The sequence below is a fragment of the Candoia aspera genome, chromosome 13 (assembly GCF_035149785.1).
Source record: "Candoia aspera isolate rCanAsp1 chromosome 13, rCanAsp1.hap2, whole genome shotgun sequence".
Lineage (NCBI taxonomy): Eukaryota > Metazoa > Chordata > Lepidosauria > Squamata > Boidae > Candoia > Candoia aspera.
The window spans coordinates 1975867-1996760 of NC_086165.1; the positions used below are offsets into that span (position 1 = coordinate 1975867).

Genomic DNA, 20894 nt, shown 5'->3' on the forward strand with positions numbered 1-20894 from the left:
TAGTCCATTTTGTGAAATGTGTAGACATCTGGAAAATGGCTTGTGTTTGGTTCCATTGGGGGAAGATGACACCTCCCTTCCCGCAGTCCTCAAGCATTTGAGATACTGGTGCTGATCCTGATCCAACAGGACACGCATAGCACATAGTCACAGCTCTGCTGTTTAGGATGAGGGAGGATTGGATCCCGTCTGACCCCCCCTTCCCACAAAATAGGCTTTTTAACATGCCCTGTGTGGGGCAATGTGGGGATTGAGCATGCCATTTGCAGCAAGTCTAATTGATCATTTGTTGAATTGGGGTCCCATTATCAAGTCTCTAATGACCTTCTCCCCTCCCACACCCCAAGTTTCTACAGCTGATCACCCAGCTGCTGGCTGACTTGTTTTGGTCATTCAAGGACCTTAAATTACACAATTGAAGTCCTTCTCTTATCTTCAATGGAGCAAAAGTTAATTTTCCTACTGTTGAGTTCCTTGCGTCCAAGATTTTTCTTAGGGGGAAAAAAATAAATCCTTTTTATTAAGGTGACTTTCTATGGATTCCCTACTTAATGCTTCATAGTCTTAACTGCATTTCAGATGTATCAAATTTTGCTAATTAAAGTGGAATGAATATATATTTTGCAAATGTTAACCAGGTAAGATGATTTAACTTTTGAGATGTGTATTATAAGCCTGAACATTGACCCTCTTTTTACAGGAATTTTTTAATTGTGCATTTTTGTAACTTGTGATCTTTTTTTTTTAAACCCTCATGGTGTTGCAGAACTTTGCCTTTAAAATGGTTGCCCTTATCAAATGGGAAGAAAATGGTTTTGTGGTGGTGGTGTGTAAAGCAGACATAGGAGATTAATTACAGGTATGTAGACCTGCGATTACCCACATTAGCACCATCTCTGAAACCGATTTGGTAGGAAAGAAGCCTCATTAAATAAGCATTATTTACTGTTAAGCAATCATGCTTAGCAGGAAAATTTGACATTGGGGTATGAGGGTCTGCGGCCCTAGAACCCTGACTAGTCTTGTGAAAATACCTCTTTGGAGTGAATCATGATGGTCAGAAATGAAGGGATGTTATGAGTGTTTCTGCCTTGCTTTTTTCTCAGTAGCTCAGATGGGGAACCTGTTGCCTTTCAGATGGTCTAAAGGTCACCCAGCATCCCTTTTCCCCGTGGGCCATGCTGACCAAGACTGCTGGAAGTTGTGGTTTAGCAACCTCTGAAGCATCAATAAATCCCACCTGGGCTTAGATGGTTCTTCCCTCCTCTGGTGCTGTCCAGATGTGTTGGGCCAAACTCTCAAATTTCCCAGACTGATCACGTTATTGCAGTGAAGTGGTAGCTCTGCCAGTGCCTTTGTGTGCCATGTGGTGATACAGAGAAGCCTAGATTGGAGGTTGAAGGGGGTGGGCGACTGCCTCTTGGTCCTCCCCCTGGATGGGGCAGAAGGGCCCCCTTCCCCAGAGGAGGAATTGTTACGGAGCTCCAAAAGGTTAGTACGGCTTCTCTCCTGAATGTTTTGGTGCCCATTTGGGAAACACGTGCCAGCTGCTTCAAGGCCACGAATGGCCTGGTGGTCAGCCTGGCTGTTCCTCTCTGCCAGCTCATTGGAGCTTGTTAGCTTAAAGGGGGGTCCCTCCCCCATAAGCAGCCCATTTATTATTTTTTTTTCTAAAGCAGGTACTTTCCATTGTGAAGTTTTTGTAAGCGTGCAAAATAAATGGTTATTTTTGTATGTTTGTTAAAAGCAAGCGGCGCTGCTTGAGCTGACGAAGGTGGTTGCTGTAATTAAGCTGTTAAAAAAAAAACTTTTGATACTGTCAAGTAGAAGATTTTAGCTGCTGCGTGGCGGAAGGTGACTGTGGTGTGTTTTACCATGGAAGAAGTATAATTGCATCTCTTAGGCAGGCCAGCAATCCCAAAGGTAAAAGTTTTGCCATGGCAGAGGGCCTCTCCTTTCAACTCGGATGCTTTCTGGGGTCCTTCCCCTTCAGTTCAGGCCACTGATCGTCCAAAAAAAAAAATGTGTGTATCCTAAAAGCCAAACATACCTGACCTTTTTAAAGGAAAAGGTGAAGCAGGTCATCAGGAAAGTAGAATTCTCAGTGACTCTTAGGGAAATGGGGTTGGGGGGGAGACCCCCCCTTTTTTTTTCTGCTTTTGGAAGAGTCTAAAGCTTTGAGGTGCCCAAACAGTGCTCTGAGCACAGCAGAGCTGGCAGGGAGACCTCTCACCCTGCCAAAACTATGAAATTGCAAGTAAATGAGGCTTAATAAACATGAACCTGCCCACTCCCTTGTCTCTTGTGTGAGTTTCTGTCACTTCCTGATTCAGAGAAGGCGAAGAGAGATGGAGCACTGCGTGCATAGGAGTATGAATGATATTTGTGGCATGGCCCCAAAGTCTGAAGTGCGCAAAACTGGGCTCCTAGAAGTACGGTTTCATTGTTTTGGGAGCGTTACAATTGGAACCACCTACTAAATGAATCACTTAGCCCTCCTCGGGCTGACCTGGAACCCCGAAACTTCTATTATTTCCCATGTGCAAACGCATGCACGGAAGGTTTGGAGCGAGGCCAAGGAAGGTTTGAAAGGAACACGGTCTTGGAGAAAGAAAATCCAGTGCCATATCAGAGATTTTATTGCACTTGGTTCCAGACACCATCAGCTCAGGCGTTGGCTTTTAGACCCAACTGCAAGCACGTGACAAACTTCGACTGGCGCCCCCAACTCCTGCAGCTCGGCCAGCCATATCATCTGCTTGTGTGAAAGGCGGTCGTTCGGTCCTTTGACTTCCACCAGCTGAAATGTTGATTGAGGAGTGGAAAAAGAGAGAGCGAGCAGAGATTCTCAGCAGGTTACAGGAGCCATTTTAAAGTTGGGGATAAATGAGGGTGGTTGTCTGAACCAAAGTCTTAATTCTGCAGCTTGCATAAGCCAAAGGAATACTGTCTCTTTATTAAAGCCGCCCCCCCCAAATAGTGAACAAGAAGGGTACGTTATCCAGCCTTCCCTCTTGTAATGGTATGTGGGAAAGACCTTGGGAGACCAGGTGGAGAGACGCTGCCAAGAGAACAGTCAGGTAGGGGGCCCAGCCCACAGCTGCATCATGGGGGGAGACGGGCTCAGAGGGGACCCTCCCTAGTTTCTCGGGGTGTAAAGGAGATGGGGGAGAATTGTACTTCCAGACTTGAAGATTCTGTTCAGAATTTTCGGGCAGGGGGGACCCACAAGAAGGAAATCTTTCAGGTGGGAAACCCTCTTCGGGTGCTCCCCTGCAAACCTTTTAAAACAGCTCCAAGCGCAGGGTTTCCAACGTGGCGCTCCGGCCACACACAAGCCGGTGAAATGGGCAAGCCGAGCGCGATGCCCTGCGATTCACGAGCACAAGACAAGTCCCCGGCTACGGCCTCTCCAGGACAAATTCCCCCTCCCGGGGCTGCCCATAAAGAACGTTTTATCGAGCCGCCCCCTCTCTCAAACCCCCGTGTGGCGACTGCTCCCACCGGGCAGTGGAGAAGGCACCTTAAATTGGCCGTCTCTGCTGCTCCAGACGACGAGATCGGGGAGGCCGCCCCTGCGATGGCGCAGATCTCTGGAGAGTCGCTGGCAGACTCCGCTCAGGAAGGGGCCTCCCAGGCAGCCCACCAGGCTCTGCAAAACAAGGTGCGCCTTTTTTCAAACCTTTGGAAGACCGCTATTTCAAGCAAAGCACCCGGCGGGAGCCCCATCTGGTGCCCGTCTTGCTCCGAGCAGCAAGAAGATCTGCTCGGCCTACTTGGCAAGGACGCTTCCCTGCTCTTCCGTCCCTCTATGAAAACCTCCTTTTCACCAACTTACTGTGTCATTTAGAAAAAAAAAAACGTACATAGGACTGCATAGTCTGGAAAGGGCTCACAGGGACATAAGAAACTGGCGGGATGTGTTGATCTGTTGAACCTGATGCCAACCCCTTTTGGCAGCGGTGCCCCATGGTTTCAGGAGCCTCGAGTGGGTTTCTTAACCATCTCTGGAGATGCCAGGAGTGAACCTGGCACTTTCCGTGTCTGCAAAGCATGGGCTCTATGGAGGCGCTCTTCCCGCTCCCACCTGGGCTTGCTGGAGGGAAGAGAAGCAGTCCCAGTTGATCAGCGCTGCCACTTTGCCCTCCTGGACACGCCACACTTCGCCCACCCATTTCTGGAGGGTCTCCGTCGACGCGTCGTGCAGCGACTGCAGTCTGCCCTCGATGGCCGCCTGGCGATTCCTGTAGAAGCTGCTTGTGTACAGATCCAGCGGGAAAGCCTTGGGACAGGGGGAGATCCATGGATAATTCCACTCAGAATTCCCACGCACAAAAGAGTCTCCCAGAAATTTGAAATATAAATAAATAAGTAAAATAGGAGTCCTTTTATTCCTAAGAGCCCTTTCCTTCCGGCTGCCCTGTTTTCCCTCTTCAAATGCCCAGGAGTGGTTTTGAGGAGATCTGGGGCTGCTTTCACTAACACCAAACTGAAGTGCTAAAACAAGGTGGCAATAACCTCACAGCATCCCTTGACTGGTCCACAGGTGTGCAAGCTATGTGCTACAGAATAGTGCCGTGACATGGGGGTGAAAAATTACAGGTAGTCCTCAACTTATGACTGTTTAACAACGGTCTGAAGTTACAACGACCTCGGAATGGGTGCTTTACGGCCTGTAAAGCGCTTTGAAGCATCACAAAAATTGCATTACCACCCCACCCCGCCCTGGTCCCATGATCACATTTTGGGCACTTGGCAACTGGCTCGCATTTACAACCAACTGCGGCGTCCCATGGTCCTGTGATCTCATTTTGCAATGTTTTTTGCCATTTTCCGGCCCACTGGGGAAGCTGGATTTACTTAAAGATCATGGTGATTTGCTTAACGACCACCGTAAAAAATAGTCATAAAACCGGGTCCGGTCACGTAGTGATTCAACTTAGGACCGCAACGACTTCCAATGGAAATTCCAGTCCCAACTGTGGTCGTAAATCAAGGACTACCTGTCATGAGTAAGGATGGCGAGCAGGGGGCTCCCATCCAGACTGTCAAGCGCATGCGTAGCACTGAGGAATTAGGCAGCCATTCAAAGAGACACAGATCGGGACCGCCTTAACCTTTGGGGTTTATTTGTCTGGGTTTTTCCCACGCTTCTTCAGTTTGTTAGGATTCCTGTTATGTATCTGCAATAAAACACTAGAGACAAGTCCTTGGCTCAGCGTGGTTCCCGGCAGTTAGGACACTACCTGTAAGTTTGAAACATCAACTCTCCATTCTGAACACAAACCGCGTGAGCTTGCGTACATGTTTCACTTCTTCCAAAACAAGGGCTGGACATCCATTCAGAGGAAACGCACGACGCGTGCAGTCTGAAACTATCAGCCCCAAACTTCCCATCTAGTGTTAACCACTGTCCAGTTTCCCAATTAAAAAAATTTGGCAAATAAAATTATGAAGAGGAGGGGCGGCCAAACACTCTTTGCACAAAGGCACCTCACAGGTCAGGGGTGGTTCTGGCTGGGCCGCACGGACCGAGATAATCTTTCCTTTTATGCTCTCTATTCCAGCCTGGTCCCCTGACGAAGCCAAGAGGAAAACCGATTTCAAAGTCCTCCAGTTAGGGTTTCCCTTACAGGATGCCCGGAGGATCAGGATTCCTGTCCACTGGAGAAACAGAGTATTTGGGGAGAGGCCCGGTCTTCCCAGCAGGACCGGCTCGAGCACAGCGGGCCCAGGAGTACTTTAGCTCAGCTGTCAGTGCTGCTCTGAGAAAGCGGTCCAGAGCCGTTTTCCAACCGATGCGTAATTTTCTGTGGGGGGCCCTAGCTGCGGTTACCCGCTGAGGACAAAAGATCGGAAGACCATCTTCCTGGTACCCTCCAGGTCAACAGAGTCTGTCCGTGAATAGGACAGGCACATTCCTTTACAAGGCCTTATATGCTGATCAGCTCCATTTGTATCCCCAGCAATGGATTTTGAGGGTTCGCAAGAAGTCGCTCTTGTGACCCTGAGGAAGACGCTCCCCCTAAAAGAAACTCACCTGGTATGAATTCCTAAAGACATCCGGGATGCCGTCCATGTAGAGGATATCCCACATCAGGAGGCCATAGAGGGTGGTAAAGGTGGACCCTTCGCCGTGGATCCCTGAGGAATAGCCCAGCGGCAGCCCCAAGAAACATTTCAGAACGCGTCCTGTGCCAACCCAAAATAGTTCATCCCCGCTTATGCCACCCCAATGTTGTGTTCAGCCTTGACCCAAAACGGTTTGAGAACCTGAAGGTTCTCCAGCAACTCCGTCACTAAGTGACACGGTTCTTAAGTGAGACATCACAGGACTGCAATGGACTTACGATGTCACTTCCGCTTCCACCGTTAAGTGAATCACCCGTGGTCGTTAAGCAAGACACCACAGGACCCCGTGGGGCGACCAAGTGAAACAAAATTGAGAAGGGAAACCAGCTGGAGAGCTGGCCGACGTTACCTTGATCGAAGCCCTGCCACTTGTAGTGGGCTAAGGCCAGCTCCTCAACAGAGCAGACTATCGTCAGCGGTTTGGGACCCTCCCCTTGGCTGTCCAGGATGAACACAGATTTTCCCATCCCAGTCTGTGGGCACAGTTTTCCTTTGATGGTAACCTGAGTAAACAAAGAAGCCTGGTTGAGGGATAAGGCAAGCCCAGGGCTGTCTTCCCCCACCCCAAGTTCTCCAGAGGTCTTCTCAACCAGCGTAACTCTTGCTTGGGAAGAGCGGGTTACGGCCACGGTCCCAGGGCGAAGTTTATCGGTAAACAGCTGGGCTACCTGCCGCCATTCGGGGGAAAAACAAGAGTGTTTTTCCACCCAGGCAGCCAGAACAGTGCCCTCCATATAAATATGTTCTGGGACGCTCAAAATATGCAGAATTGCAAAAAGGGAACCCAAACAAGAATCAAAACAATGCTGTTTAGGGCTGACTGGAAGCCCCTTAGAGACTTTTTGCGCAAAACAGAAAAAAATGCACCGGAATGCAGCAGCTACTTACATGGGTAACATCATCCACAGAAAAAAGAGGCAGGTCATGAAGAAGGTGCTTGAACCTCTGGCACGCCAGGGTATCTTTCATCCTCTGGACTCGCTGAGAGAGACTAAGCTGGTGGCCTGGGCGAAGGAAGGGATCCAGGAGGCCTTTCCGGAGGCAAGCGACAGCCTAGCAGACAACCAGCCATTGCGGAGGGACGATTAGCAAAATATAACCAAGACAAATGGGCCACGGCCTCAACCACCAGATAGACACACCCCAGAGGAAGCAGAACTTCTGCAAGAACACCGTTAGCAAGAACGCTGGAGAACACACCTTGCCTTGCCAGTACACCATATGTGACTACAGGTAGTCCTTGCTTAACAACCATTCAATTAGTGACGGTTCAGACTTACGACGGTGCTGAAAACACCAACTTGCAACCGGTTCTCTTACGACCGTCACAGCATCCCCATGGTCACGATTTGGGTGCTTGGCAGCCAGTTCGCATTTATGACCGTCACAGCATCCCGTGGCCAGCTTCTGGCAAGCAAAACCAATGGGGAACTGCATGATGTGCTTAACATCCGTGATGATCCACTTAACGACCACAAAGAAGGTCATAAAATCGAGTTGGATTTGCTTAATGATGGCTTCGCTTAGCAACTGAAATTCCAGTCCCCATTCTGGTCATTAAGCGAGGACCGCCTGTGCGGGGCAATGAGGAACGCACCAGGCGCGTTACCTTCTCGGTGTCTTTCAGGTGCTGGTGCAAGTTCAGAGCGAGGCGCTCCCACCACTGTCCTCGGCTGTCAACGCAATAAACGTCCTGGGCCAAAAGTTCTTGCAGCTGCTCCGCGGCCGCCTAGCAAGGGGACAAAGGAGCCCAGGAGGAGGTTGCAGGGGGCTGTCCCCACCTGGCCTTCAAAACTCCCACCTGCCAGCGCCCCCCACTCCGCAGCGGGTGCGGCCCTGCGACGCCTTGTGCTGGCGGAGCGATCAAGGGAAGAAGGAAGAGGCTCTGCAGGGCCGTTGTGCAGGAAGCGGGAAAGAGAAGCACCGCGCCCGGAGCTGTTCCTGGAGACATGGAAACGCCGAGCCTTAAAAATAGCAGCAGCAAAAGGGCAGGCTTAAAAATAGGCCGGCATGAATAGCTTGCAGAGGCGGCGGAAGGAAGGTGATGCTATTTGTTTAAAGGGCTCCTCGGCCACCGGCCGCCCCCAGGCAGCGTGAAGTCCTCGCAGTGCCTTTTGTGCAACTGGAAAGAAAACCCCGAGGGGGAAAAGACTGGCGCTAGATTACACCAGGGACCGAGATGAGGGAAGCAAGGTTTGCAGCATTGCGTACGTTCGGGAGGGCCTGCATTCCTCTGCTAGTCCCAGAAAAACCCGGCTGTTTGTGATCAGCAGCAGGAACAAGTGGGCTGATCAAGGGCCAAGGAGAAGTCACTCCTCTTTAGCCAACCAACTTCATTCACCTCTGGCTATCATTCAGTTTTACAGGTTGTCTGACTGACCTCACTGCCCCTCTAGGTGGCAGCACCGAGCCTTGGCTGATCTCAGAAAACCAAGCAAGCTCAAAGCTAGTCACCCCTTGGACAGGGGACCACCAGGTGATCTCAGGGCAAGAGGCTAGGCAGGGAAGTTACGAAGAACGAAGCATACCACCAATCGCAAATGCTCCCCTATGGCTGCTAAGAAAGCTGCACAGCCGCGGCCACGAGGCCCCCCTAGGACGTAAGCGCAACTCAAGCAAAGCTTTTGTGAGTTCAGGGCACCAAGACAGTGCAGATTTTTTCAAGAGCTCTCCCTGGCCTCCCACCATCTTACCTCGTACATGTGCAGCCGCTGGAAGACCTCTACTCCCTGCGAGAGGATGCGCGTATACAGCCACCCAATGGTGAAACGCCGCAGATACTCTGGGAGGGCTCGGTGATGCCTGCAACAGAGAGAGGTCCACGTTCCTGTCAGACGATGGCTGACCCCAGACCAAATCTCTGGGCCGTTTATTTATGGATACGGTTTTCATCCAAGGCGCTTTTCAGCAGAGTAAACCCGCACGTTTTAAAGTGAAGGTAAGAAAAACAGAGAACAGGAAACAGAGAATAGGAAAGGGAAAGAGAAATAAAGAAAAGGGGAAAAAAGAAAGAATAATAAGTAAGTGGCTTCCGGACTTCTTAACAGCAGTTATAACTACATTTATATTTTACCCACCCCCAAGGTTACATCAAAGTGTCCTTCTTTTCCATAATCTACTCTTTCTAATCATCAATCCATAAATCACCAGTTCATTTTTTTCAGCAGAAAGTTCAGAAGAGGTTTCCAGTCACAAATAGATGTAGTACTTGATCTTCCTCTAAGCCAGCAAGTAAATTTTGCCGTTCCTGGGCCTTTGCAAAGCCTGTGGGAACCCTTGGGCTAAACCAGTCCCAGAACTAACCGCATTTGCCTAGGACTCACTGTAATTCTCCCAAGCTCTATTCCTCCCCTTTGGGTTGGGTGAAGCCCATCTTAATCTATATACTACGAACTCTCTCCTGTCTGTTTGATCCTTTGTAACCTTTAACTGGGTGAAGCGGTGCATCGTAGACCAACCACGTTTGAACCAAGGTACCTCACATGGGCTAACTTAGAGAATGCATCTAAAATCCAGGACCCATGACTCCCGTGGAATAGGAATTTGGCAAATTTTATAAAACATTTTATGACATAATACAAAATGTCCGAAAACATGTCCTGTAGTCAACTCCTGATGTTTGGCTGGGCTCTGTAGTTCAACATGAATGACATGCGCTATTTTCAAGGCAGATCCATCTCTGAAGATCTCCCCAAATTTTTAAGAACTTTTCCAGTGAAGACGTGTGTGTGTGCGTATAAATAAAATTAAGCCCGCTTCCCGCTTTGCACCTGCGGAGCCTAAAGAACAAAAGAACGCAAATAAAACGTATCTTGAACCCGAGTGTTTCCAAGAATCAGGAAGGGCTGAACATCACAGATTCACGTTTCCTTGCAGCAGGGAACGTGAGCAAGCTGCCAAAGATGGGATGCCCTTTGAATCTTTCCAGGCCTCCAACACGCACCTGAGAGAAGGGTGCCCTTTCAGCTCCTGCCACGATCCTTTCGCCACCTCGTACAGGCGGCGCGCCTCTTCCCAGTGCCCGCTGGTCATGGCCACACAAATGTCATTTGAGATATGCACAGCATCAGCGTACCTGTTCAGACATTAAAACCGGTCATTGCACCTTGTCAGGAAGATGACCGTTTCCCCACCTTATCCTTTCACAAGTGACACTACAGGGGGAGAGTACAGGCAGTCCTTGGTTAACGACCGCAGTCCGGACCGGCAACTCCATTGCTAAGCGAGGCAACTTCCTGCCGGCTTCCCCATCGACTTTGCTAGCCAGAAGCCAGCCGTGAAGCTCACACAAGGCGATCACGTGACCAAGGGTTGCTGCAGTCGTCATAAACATGCACCGGTTGCCAAGTGCCCAAATCTTGATCACGTGACCGCAAAGACACTGCGACAGTTGTAACTCTGAGGATGTCACAAATAACTTTTTCAGCACTGTTGTGCGTGTGGTCATTAAACAGGGCGGTCAGTAACCGAGGACTACCTGTAAATATCTTCCTGGGAAGGCATCTAACCAGCTTTCCCTTGCTCTGAACACAGGGAAGGAACAACAGAGAACTCACTGAAGCTGCCTTCTTGACCCACAGCAGCTAAGAGAATAAAACCGTGGGACAGAATTGGGCCTCTGATTTCAAGCAACACAGAACAAACCAAGATAAAATTATCTCATCCTGAAACCAAGAGTAGAGAACATACATAGCTCAGGGTGGAACGGCTGGGAGTCCACTCCCCCGTGCCGCTGTTCTTGCAGACGTTTAGCTACCAAGCTAGATAACATCATCAATGCACGGGGGAGTGGACTCTGATGGGTATTCCATAGAATCGTAGGGTCGGAAGGGACCTTGGAGGTCTTCTAGTCCAACCCCCTGCCTAAGGCAGGAATCCTCATCCCATCTCGATTTATATATAGTAGCTTGCCCTAACAGTCTTGTTTGGGGTGCGGTTTCTTCCCTGATTGTTGATCTGATTCTCTGCTAGAGAGACTGTGCTCTGGGCTGTTTTTCCCTTCCTTGATCCTTGGTTATGTCTGGTTTGTTGGTGGGGTTCATCTCTCTGTGTCGGTGGCTGAGTTGTCAGAATGCCAAGCTTGTTGTCTCTAGTCAGAACAGAGTGTGAGTGTGCGGGGGGGTGTTCGTCCCTAGGGCCATTCAGGTTGGTCACAAATGTTATCCTCTTAGAAGGTTGTAGTCCATTCAGAGCAAAGAGGATCAAAATACATTGCCTGCAGATTCTTAATGGAAAAAGGAAAATCAATGTGAGAAAGAAACCAGGGTAACCTAGAACCCAGAATAATTTTCTTTCCTACCTAATAAAATCATCCCGATCCTGAAATATGGGAGTTTTCCTGTTGACTGTGTAAGTGGGGAAGACCGTCCGGCCCATGTTTACCATGAGCACCGTGGAAAGTTGTCTCTGGCCACCACTGCCAGCTTCGTCGTCGTCCACAGGATCCGTCAGGGAAAAAAGCAGAAGCACATGGGAGAAAACAGCCCGGGGGCCTTTACAAACCTTGATGCATTTCCCCACAAGAACTTTAGCCCTGGAAGCCAGAAAGGAGAAGGTATCAATGCCAACATTCTCTCCACCCAGCTGCAGAAAGAGCAGCCATGCAACTCTACACACATTTGCTACATCCATTGTCTTCAAAGCTGGTTTGAAATTTTGGCCCAGAAGAAGAGAAGTTGTAGTTCTCAGATGTTGAAAATGCTGGAACTGCTTGCACTTTGGATGGCATTTCTGGGCACTTAGCTTCTGAAGATTGGCTAAATCTTCCCATTATTGAGAAGCAAAACTTGCACCACTCCATCTTCAGAACCTGGGACCAAGCTTGTCCACAGCTGGGGGATGACGAATGCAGAAGTTTCTCAATGAATATTCTCTACAACCTTGCCGTTCCCTCTCCTGTTATTTCCAATTATTTCACGGGAACAGAAAGAGCTGTGTCTACCTTGTCTTGCCTTCTTTTTCCTCCAAGTCAACGTATCTACCTTGTCTTGCCTTCTTCTACCTCCAGGCCATTGTGTCTTCCTTGTCTTGCCTTCTTTTTCCTCCAAACCAGTGTGTCTACCTCATCCTGCCTTCTATTTCCAGATATGGGACCCCAACTCCCATATGAGCTCAGAATTCTGAAAAGGTACGCATCTGAGAGTACCAAACTGGAGAAGTGCAGCTGAGCGAGTTTTATACTGTCTGCTCAGATTGATTGATTTATGTTATTTATCAAATTTTTATTACCACCCATCTCCCCACAAAAGGATGGTGCTGACTCTCCAGGATCTGTTGTGCAAAACCTTCCCGTGGTCTGCTACATAGTCCTTTTTCCCCCCGAGATGTGAGAGAACCCAACCAGAAACCTGCTGCATTCAAACCATGCGCTCTGCCCATTTGAGAATTCCCTCTGTGATGGTGGGAAGCCTCCAGCTTCCCCTCTCGAACGACGTTTCTCCTTTTCCAGTCTACCCTTTGATCTGGAACATCCTCCAAGAACCCTTCCTTTCTTAAACCTCTCTCCAAACGCCTCCCTAACATTCATCCTTTCCTCTTGGCCTGGCCACTTGGCATCCTTCCCCCTCTTCTCCAAGACATCCTAGCAGCTGAAATGCCGAGATCCTCCTCCAAAATTATGCACACATCCATCAAGATAAATCCTGCCACTTACAATTAGCACGTAATTCAAATGTGAATTATAAAAAGAAGCAGAACTGGCATCTCCTGGGAGGCTTCTGCTGCTCAAAAACTAGGTTAAGGGTGGAGGCAAAAGCTGTGCATTTTCTGAAGCAAAAGACGGGCTGCCATTGAGAGAAGCCCAAGCAACTGCAATTTTTTTTAAAGAAAAAAAAATTCTGTACTCCCTGCATGGTCTTTTTGCCTTGTACAGGTAGTCCTCGCTTAACAAGCACAATTGGGACCAGCATTCCGGTTGCTAAGCGGAACAGTCATTAAGTGAACCTGACTTAATTTTATTACCTTTTTTGCAGCAGTCGTTAATCGAACCACGTGGCTGTTAAGTGAATCATGTGGTTCCACATTGATTTTGCTTGCCAGAAGCTGGCTGGGAAGGTCAAAAATGGTGATCTCATGACAGTGGGACACTGCAACGGTCATAAATGAGAACCAGTTGCCAGGAACCCAAATTGTGATCATGTGACTGGGGAGAAACTGCAATGGTTGTAAGTGTGAGGACTGGTCGTAAGTCAGTTTTTTCCAGCACCGTTTAAGTCCGAACTGTCGCTTAACGAATGGTTGTTAAGCGAGGGCTATCTGTAACTCTCCAACGGATTTAAAAGCCTAGGGGGGAAAAAACATCCCAGTGACATAGAAAGACTGTTTATTCTCTCTAACGAATGCAAAATTCAGCTTCCCAGAAAGCCAGCATTCCTGTGGAAAACTCCTGGAAGTATCCTATGGTTAAACAGGATCTCTGCTTCCAACGTTCTAGTAGGAAAACCAGACCAGACTCCCCAGTTAGGAAAAAGTGACCTAGAATAGATCAAAAACAGAAGTATGACCAGGGGAGTGCGTGAGTCTACCTACAATTCCTATTATATCTGAACTGGAAGCGGAACAAAAGAACATTTCTGGATGTCACGAACTAAGTCCTTGCTCCATTTGTGGAATCGAATTGTTCCTGATGCAGAATTCCGTTTTGTTTCATTTCGCTGGACAAGGGCCCTTAAAGTAGTTTACCTTTTTAGGATCACACTTCCAATCCCAGCTTGGCTGGTGCCAAAGACGGAGCGCTGCCTTGCCAACCGGAGGAAATCTTCCAGAAGCTGATGCTTCGGAGAAGCGGGGTTCTTCAAATGGAACGCCTTCGCCAAAGTCTTCAGCTCAGGGGCCGAAAGTAAGTTGAGGACTTCCGACAGGTTCTGCAATTCGGCCTCTGCAGAGGCAGCGGCGGGGAGGGAAAAAAAACAGACAGGCAGGCAACTGTGAAAAAAAATATAGCACCTTCCCAGTCTTTTGCTGCCAAAGGCAACCGAGGACGCCATAACTTTCATTCTTTAGATTACAATGCGGAACCAGCTGTCCAAAACCCCATCTTTGAAACCACCTTAAGGGCTGGTTTTGATCATTTGGCACCTGCCGTTTCCTCCTCTTCAAGGCATGAACACCTTTAGAAAGAAGCTGTGGTCCCAAATTTTGGGAGGGTGGGAGGAGGCAGACAGCATGTGTGGGAGATAAACCAATAGATGTAACCAGGTTCTTTATGACATCTCCTTTCTGTCCTTCATGGAAACACAGCCTGCTTTTCACCCTGCAGCCCAACGTCATCACTCAAAGGCCAAACGCCGTTCTCAACCCCCCAAAGAACTCGGGGTCGCCGATTTAAAAGCATCGAGCTCTTGACGGCCAATGGCAAAGTCTCTCTAAATCAGCGTTATCAAAATTGCTTTGCACCCACCTCAGTAGCGGACCTACCGGACTGCAGGAATCCCGCTTCTACCAGCTCTCCGATCACAGGCGAAAGATCCGAGCTGATCTTCGCGTACTCTATTTTATTCATTTTTATCCAGGCCAGTTTACGCTGGAAAAGCCTAACGTACAGCTTCTGTCCGCTGGCTGCAATTGAATTGCAATGTGGGAGAGAAGAAAACTTCTTTAAAAGGGGGTCCCCAAAAGGTGGGATTGCGTGGAAGTGCTTGGAAAACAACTGGACTTACGCAAGAGAATCTCACTTAGTAGGTTTGGCTGGCCCAACATTAAACACAGGTAATTCAGTGGTAAGAAGTGATGCTAACTGGTAGGCTGCAGCGTCACACAGGCTAAGTGCAGAATCTTAAAATATATCTACTCACATGTAAGTCCTAAGAAGGCTTATATCAATGTAAGGAGCAATGTGTAGACATAAATAAAAAGTGGTGGCAGCGCAGGAGGAGAAAAATGCAGATTTCACTATATGAATAATAAATCTAAGGCTGAAAACCTGAAAACTCACTAGGTTTCACCCCTAAACTCAAGGCAGCTTGCAATTTCAGGATAATATATACACCTGCCTCAATTTCTCGTACATTTGGAGTCTCTGACAACGTGGCTGATGAAGCTTGGTAGCAAAGGTGTTTTTTTTTTAATGTTTCAAGGTGAAGCCATTCTGCTCCTCTTTATTGTGCTCTGAACTGGTTTAGCTTGAAATGAGATTTGTCCACTGTGATCTGCGAGCCATAAACTCACAACATGGGCTTGGGTCAGCCACTGTTCCCACGCCAGATTCACCTCCAAGGCCAGGTTCAAACGTCTGAACGCAATTCCAGGAATTATTCGGAGCGGTCCATGCAGTGCTGGGTGCAGCTTGTTCTGACCTGGGTATCTGCGAGGCTGCAGAAAGGATCTCTCCTCCTTCAGCTTCAGAGAAAAGATCCTTTTCAGCAAGGATTCCTTTGTTTATGAAACCTGTGCCCCAGTGAAAGGTACCCTGAGTAAACCACCACCAGTTATTTTTCCCTTTTGGATCAAAATCTTCCTTCTCTCCTTAAAAGTCCTCCCTCCACCCCCACAGTTACAACAGCAGCGACAGGCTCAACAATTCTACATTTTCCAAGGAGGATGTGGCTCCTTTGAACTTCTTCCAAGTCAAAAACCCAGAAGTCCTGCTGATCTTGAAGAACACCAGCTGTTCTCATGCTTCCCTTTGGAAAAAAACAAACATTTCTACGGTATGAAATGCTTTTCCGCACCCATATATCACTTTGGATAAGTCTGCCTACTGATCACTGTTCCACTTTCAACTCAGCTTCGTGAGATTGCGCCGAACTAGGCTGGCTTACACACTTCAATGGCTCATGTGCCCACCAGAATCTGCAAAAGTTGTCAGGGCCATTAATAAGACTGATAAACCAATTATCTTCTCATTTACAAAAGCACCTCCTCAGAGGCTGCTCCTGTGAATTGCAGGAGGTTCCTGGGTATTTCTCTACCTCACTATTTAATCAGAATGGGGGGGGGTTACGATTTCTCCCTCAGAATAGATCTATTTTTTTTTTATTCTTAGAAAGTTTTGTACATTTGCAAACCTCAGGTGCCTCCCAGTTGGTGATAGACCTCTCTTCTGTAGATTTTGGCTATCTAAAATCTGGAATGTGGAGGATAAAGAAAGCATTAGTATATAATAAAGAAAGGAACTGTCGAAGGATGATAACATGCCAATTGTTTCACTGTTGTAAGCGATGCACAAGTGCAAAATGTTTGCTTAGACTACTGAGGGCTAAAGTGGATTACAGGTAGTCCTCACTTAATAACCATTCATTTAGTGACAGTTCGGACTTACGATGGTGCTAAACCCGATTTGCAACTGGTCCTCACACTTATGACCATCGCAGCATCCCCACGGTCCAATGATCACCATTTTCAACCCTCCCAGCCAACTTCTGGCAAGCAAAATCAGTTGGGAGCCATGTGATCCGTTTAAAGACCACGTGGTTTGTTTAATGACTGCCGCAAAAATGGTCATAAAATTGGGTTGGATTCACTTTAACGACTGCATCGCTTAGCAACTGAGATTTTGGTCCCAACTGTGGTCGTTAAGTGAGGACTACCTGTACTTAAAAAGAGAGATTATGAGGCAGCCTGGGCCTTTTCTTTGAAATAGAATGGGATTCATTACAGAGAATGAACCCCACTTCCCTCCAGCTTAGAGATTCCTACAGATTGCCTGGCAGCTTCCAAACAGCTGAGAGTGAAATGGAAATCATTGCTCAAACAGACTGAAAATGTCCTAGCCTGGCTCAGGCCAGCCTCTTTGCTGGATATTAATCAAAAGCCCAGTATCAAAGCCTCAGAGTTGCATAAATCACAGTTTGTCTCTGAACAGAATCCAACCAGTTCGGGAACATGGATATTGCACAGAGAATTCAACTCAAAGTATTTAAATCTGCACTCTGCAACTAAGCAGCTGTTTTCAATAGACCCATTCCTCTAACAGCTTCCTGGGTAGGCTTAGTTGATAATCCAGACCAGTGTTTTTCTACCTTGGCAAGCTGAAGATGGGTGGACTTCAACTCCCAGAATTCCCCAGCCAGCATGCATCCACCCATCTTCAGCTTGCCAAGGTAGAAAAACCCTGATCTACACCCAACCTCCCTAGATCTTTGCACCCTAAAGAAAATATTGTTAAGGATCAGCTACTGTAACTTCCAAGCACCCAAAGCTGGAACGCTGGGTGTGGCTTTTTGGCAAGAAATCTGTTATCTGTCAGTCTTACCAAACTGGGTGCCCCTGAAAGAAACTAGGATTGTAACTATCACTGGTGACTTGGACTAGCAGGTAGCAGCCCCTCCATACCCCTCAAGATCTTTCTTTTTAATTAGACTTGAATCTTTCAGACTCCACAAAGTGCACAAAGTTTCTGGTTTTGTGAACGATTTGCACAGACATTAAAAACAAGCCATTGCAGCCACTGAGATCCGCTGGCTGCTTGGGTTTTTCCATCAGCATCCAAGATTTGCTGCAGGCAGACCTCCCTAACAATCGCAGACTGGACTTCCATTAGGGAAAAATATTCCTTGCTTGAATAACTACAGCGCATTCGGTTCACTAATTCTAACCGAATTAAGTAGTTATAGGCTGGCTCAGCATCTCAGGCCAGACAGGAAGCCTACACATTTACATAACTTTTTCAACTGCTCTAAGACTGTTGTAAAGGGCAAATCACATTTGCCTCCGGCTGATAGCCCAGAAATGCAGAGTTTGAGGAAGGAAGTTAATTTTAATCAGTTTATCTGCTCCCACATTTCGCCGGAATGAATCAAAGGGCCAAACACAGGGGCTTAGGCCTGGTAGTAGCAAAATTAAGGTTGTCACAGATTTGAATTGGGAATGTCTTAAAGAATCAATTTTGTAGCTCAATACTTTCCAATTATCGATGGATAAAACTCTATGCCACAGCTGTTTTGCCATTTGGGCAAGCTGCTGATGCAACCTTTTTAAATGGATTTCCTTCCTTCCTTTCTGCCCACTTCTGCTTTGGTATTCCAGTTGCCATTTTATCCACCAGGGAAATTTCAAGCAAATTTCTCTGTATTCTTGTTTAGAGAAAGGCAGTTAGGATGCTGAGGAAGCAGTTCCTGCAGACGAGATCCTATTTTTCTCTCTTAACTGTGGAAAGTGCCCAATACAAGTAGTCCTCAACTTATGACCACAATTGGGACCAGAACTTCTGTTGCTAAGTGAGGTAGTCGTTAAGTGAGTCACGCTCGATTTTATGACCTTTTTGCCATGGTCGTTAAGTGAATCATATGGTCATTAAGCAAATCCAGCTTCCCCCATTGACTTTGCTTGTCAGAAGGCAGCTGGGAAGGTCACAAATGGCAATCACATGATGCCAGGATGCTGCAACTGTCGTAAATATATGCCGGTTGCCAAGTGCCTAGGTTTTGATCACGTGACCATGGGGACGCTGTGACGGTTGTAAGTGCAAGGACCAGTCATAAGTCAATTTCTTCAGTGCCATCATAACTTTGAATGGTTGCTAAACGAATGGTCGTAAGTCGAGGACTACCTGTACAATGGAAGCTTTATAAGAAGGAAAGAAGGCTACCTGAAAGCTTGTAGAAGTGAGCAATGACATCCAAATCTTCCTCACTGAACAGTCTCCGATCATCATCGTTCTTCAGGACAGCCTCCAGGACCATCAGAAAATTTTGAAGATAATAGGGGTGCCCAGCTGAGTCCAGCTCAGGCCCAATGCTCCCACTTGAATTTGGGAAACTTGCTTTTTCTGAAGTTGCCAAGCATGCATCATCCTTGACTTTAGTTCTTGCATCTGCATCGTCTTCCATAGGAAGCCGTGCCCTAGCATCTCCTATTGAAAAGGAGAACCTTGGCATCCGATTGTGAAATGCTTCTTCTGTTGATGGATCTGGCTTGTTAGAGGAGAAACAGCGGGATTCCAACTTCGACGGCTCTTCTTTAGTATAAGCTGTCAACCATTCCTTCACTGCTATTGAACCTATTCCACATTGGTGAACATCTGGATTTTCCTGGAGGTCAAGTTGCTGATGGCCGTTTTGTGACAGCCCAAGCTCACTGCTATCTACGGGACATGACCCCAGAGCAGGATCATCCAAGTCATCAGAGGGAGATCCTGAGCCATTTCCTTGCCCCACGCTTGGGACTTCACATGCCTTATTTAAACCTTCCAGAGCACCATGACATCTATGAAACCTTGGTGGAGGCACCCGGTTCTCCTTCAGAGAGCCTTCACCCAAAGTGGCAGGTTTCTGCTTGGGGTTCTGCTCCGTGGTGCCAACTTGAGTTGGGCAGGGCTGGTCTTCCCGAGTCAACCCATCACCGCTGTGAGCATGCCACCTCCTGGACAATCTGGTCGACAAGCTTCCCAGGGAGATATTTTTAACGGCACGAATCCTAGGTTGCTCATTGAGCGATGCTAGTCTCCCGACTTTCTTGAAATAAGGACTCGTCTGTTCTCCTGCCCTTCCTTCTGAATCAAGGCTGTCTCCCCCCGAAAGGCCTGGGTTCTTCTCTGGGGTTGAGCCCGTGGCGGCCAAACATGGGCTCGAACCCACAGGCCCAGTTTCAGCAGACGGCCCAGGGATGACATCCAATGCTGAGCCAATCAGATTCACCTCCTCACCATTCTGGTTATTTCCGCACCCTTCGTCAATATGCTGGTTGATTCTGTACCTTGGTACCATCTGTCCACATAAGGGGCAGGCAATTCTGGTGGGGGGAGCATTGTTAAAAAAGGAAACAATAGAAGAATTGTCTGGGGCTAAAGACAGCCCCTCCTTGGTTTTCACCCACCAATTTTTCCTTGAAGTTTTTTTATCGCTCTTACTGAGGGATGAGCTTCCCCTGGGCCTCTTCTTGTCCGGAGGTCCATCTTCTGCCATTACAGGTCCCTAAAGCATAGTGAAAACAGAAGGACCTTCTTTCTACAGCATCGTTTCAAGCCATCAGAAATGTTCTCTGCTCCCAATTGCTGCACATTCTCTTCTGTCTTGTCTGGGGGAACGGGGAAAAAAAAAGCAAAAGCAGTTTTAAAGTTTTGCAGAAAGAAACAATAATGCGTAGTTACTGTATTGCCCCATTGTGAAAAAGGGAAAGCCTTTTGAAAAGGGCCAAAGAATTTCATTAATTGATCTTCATCGTATCCTTATTGATGTGGTCACAGGAGCTGGATAAAAGTTTTAGTAAGAGATGTGGCGCATTAAAACTTGATTTCTTCCAGATCTGCTTCCAAGTTGGACTTAATGGAGAAAACTATCCAAGATCGTTGGTTTAAAAAGAAAAGTCTTGAGGATCCTGTAGAGTTAGAACATAGTGAGAGATCCTAAATTCTAGGGTTTACTGCCTGCAAATATCAATACCAATACCAATACTACTAATAAAAAAAAAACTTGCATGGCTCCTGACTCTCAAACACTCTGGGCAGTCTAGATATATGCCATTCATACGTATCTACCTATCTATCAATCATCTGTTCACTCATATATATTTATATATTTGTCTATTTGTCTCTGTCTTTTCCCTTGTCTCCCATTCATTCATGCATATATATTTGTCTATTCGTCTTTTCCCTTGTCTCCCATACTTAGATGACAGCTAATTCTAAAGTGTCTTTGTGCCTCGTCTTCCCTAGCACCCAACAGAAGTTGCTGACAGTCACAGAAACGTTTTTCCAGTGCCTGCCTACGTAATAAAACACCGCACTAAGAATGTGACCCTGCTTACGCACACAGTGCTGCTGAGCGACGCTCTCAGCCGCTGAAGGGCTCTTACAATCTCGGCTACGATCTCAGCGTGCAGGACGT

At 47.6% G+C, this 20894-nt stretch overlaps 1 protein-coding gene across 2 annotated transcripts; it reads right to left on the reverse strand.

Moving 5' to 3' along the window:
• Window positions 1–327: 327 nt before the first annotated feature.
• Window positions 328–20260, reverse strand: FAN1 (FANCD2 and FANCI associated nuclease 1). Of its 2 annotated transcripts, none has more exons than XM_063313917.1 (13): window positions 18659–20260; window positions 14548–14688; window positions 13813–14008; window positions 11432–11665; window positions 10076–10207; window positions 8826–8934; window positions 7742–7861; window positions 7021–7185; window positions 6482–6635; window positions 6041–6144; window positions 4088–4282; window positions 3524–3652; window positions 328–491 (listed from the first exon to the last, which is right to left on the reverse strand). In XM_063313917.1, exons 1-13 carry the CDS (start codon window positions 19971–19973, stop codon window positions 408–410), a joined length of 3078 nt encoding a protein of 1025 aa, XP_063169987.1. In that variant the 5' UTR covers window positions 19974–20260; the 3' UTR covers window positions 328–407. The 2 variants fall into 2 exon arrangements, with proteins under 2 accessions (XP_063169987.1, XP_063169986.1); XM_063313916.1 differs by lacking the exon at window positions 328–491 and adding an exon at window positions 2660–2800 and having other exon boundaries at window positions 18659–20257.
• Window positions 20261–20894: the final 634 nt, after the last annotated feature.

What these genes read in the sequence shown, in the direction of transcription:
- FAN1 (XM_063313916.1), bottom strand. Translation starts at nt 19,973, where the DNA reads ATGGCAGAAGATGGACCTCCGGACAAGAAGAGGCCCAGGGGAAGCTCA. An exon ending in AGCGGCTGCACATGTACGAG is followed by an intron (nt 7,862 to 8,825) that starts GTAAGATGGTGG and finishes TCCCCTTGCTAG; the next exon opens with GCGGCCGCGGAGCAGCTGCA. An exon ending in ACCTGAAAGACACCGAGAAG is followed by an intron (nt 7,186 to 7,741) that starts GTAACGCGCCTG and finishes GTTGTCTGCTAG; the next exon opens with GCTGTCGCTTGCCTCCGGAA.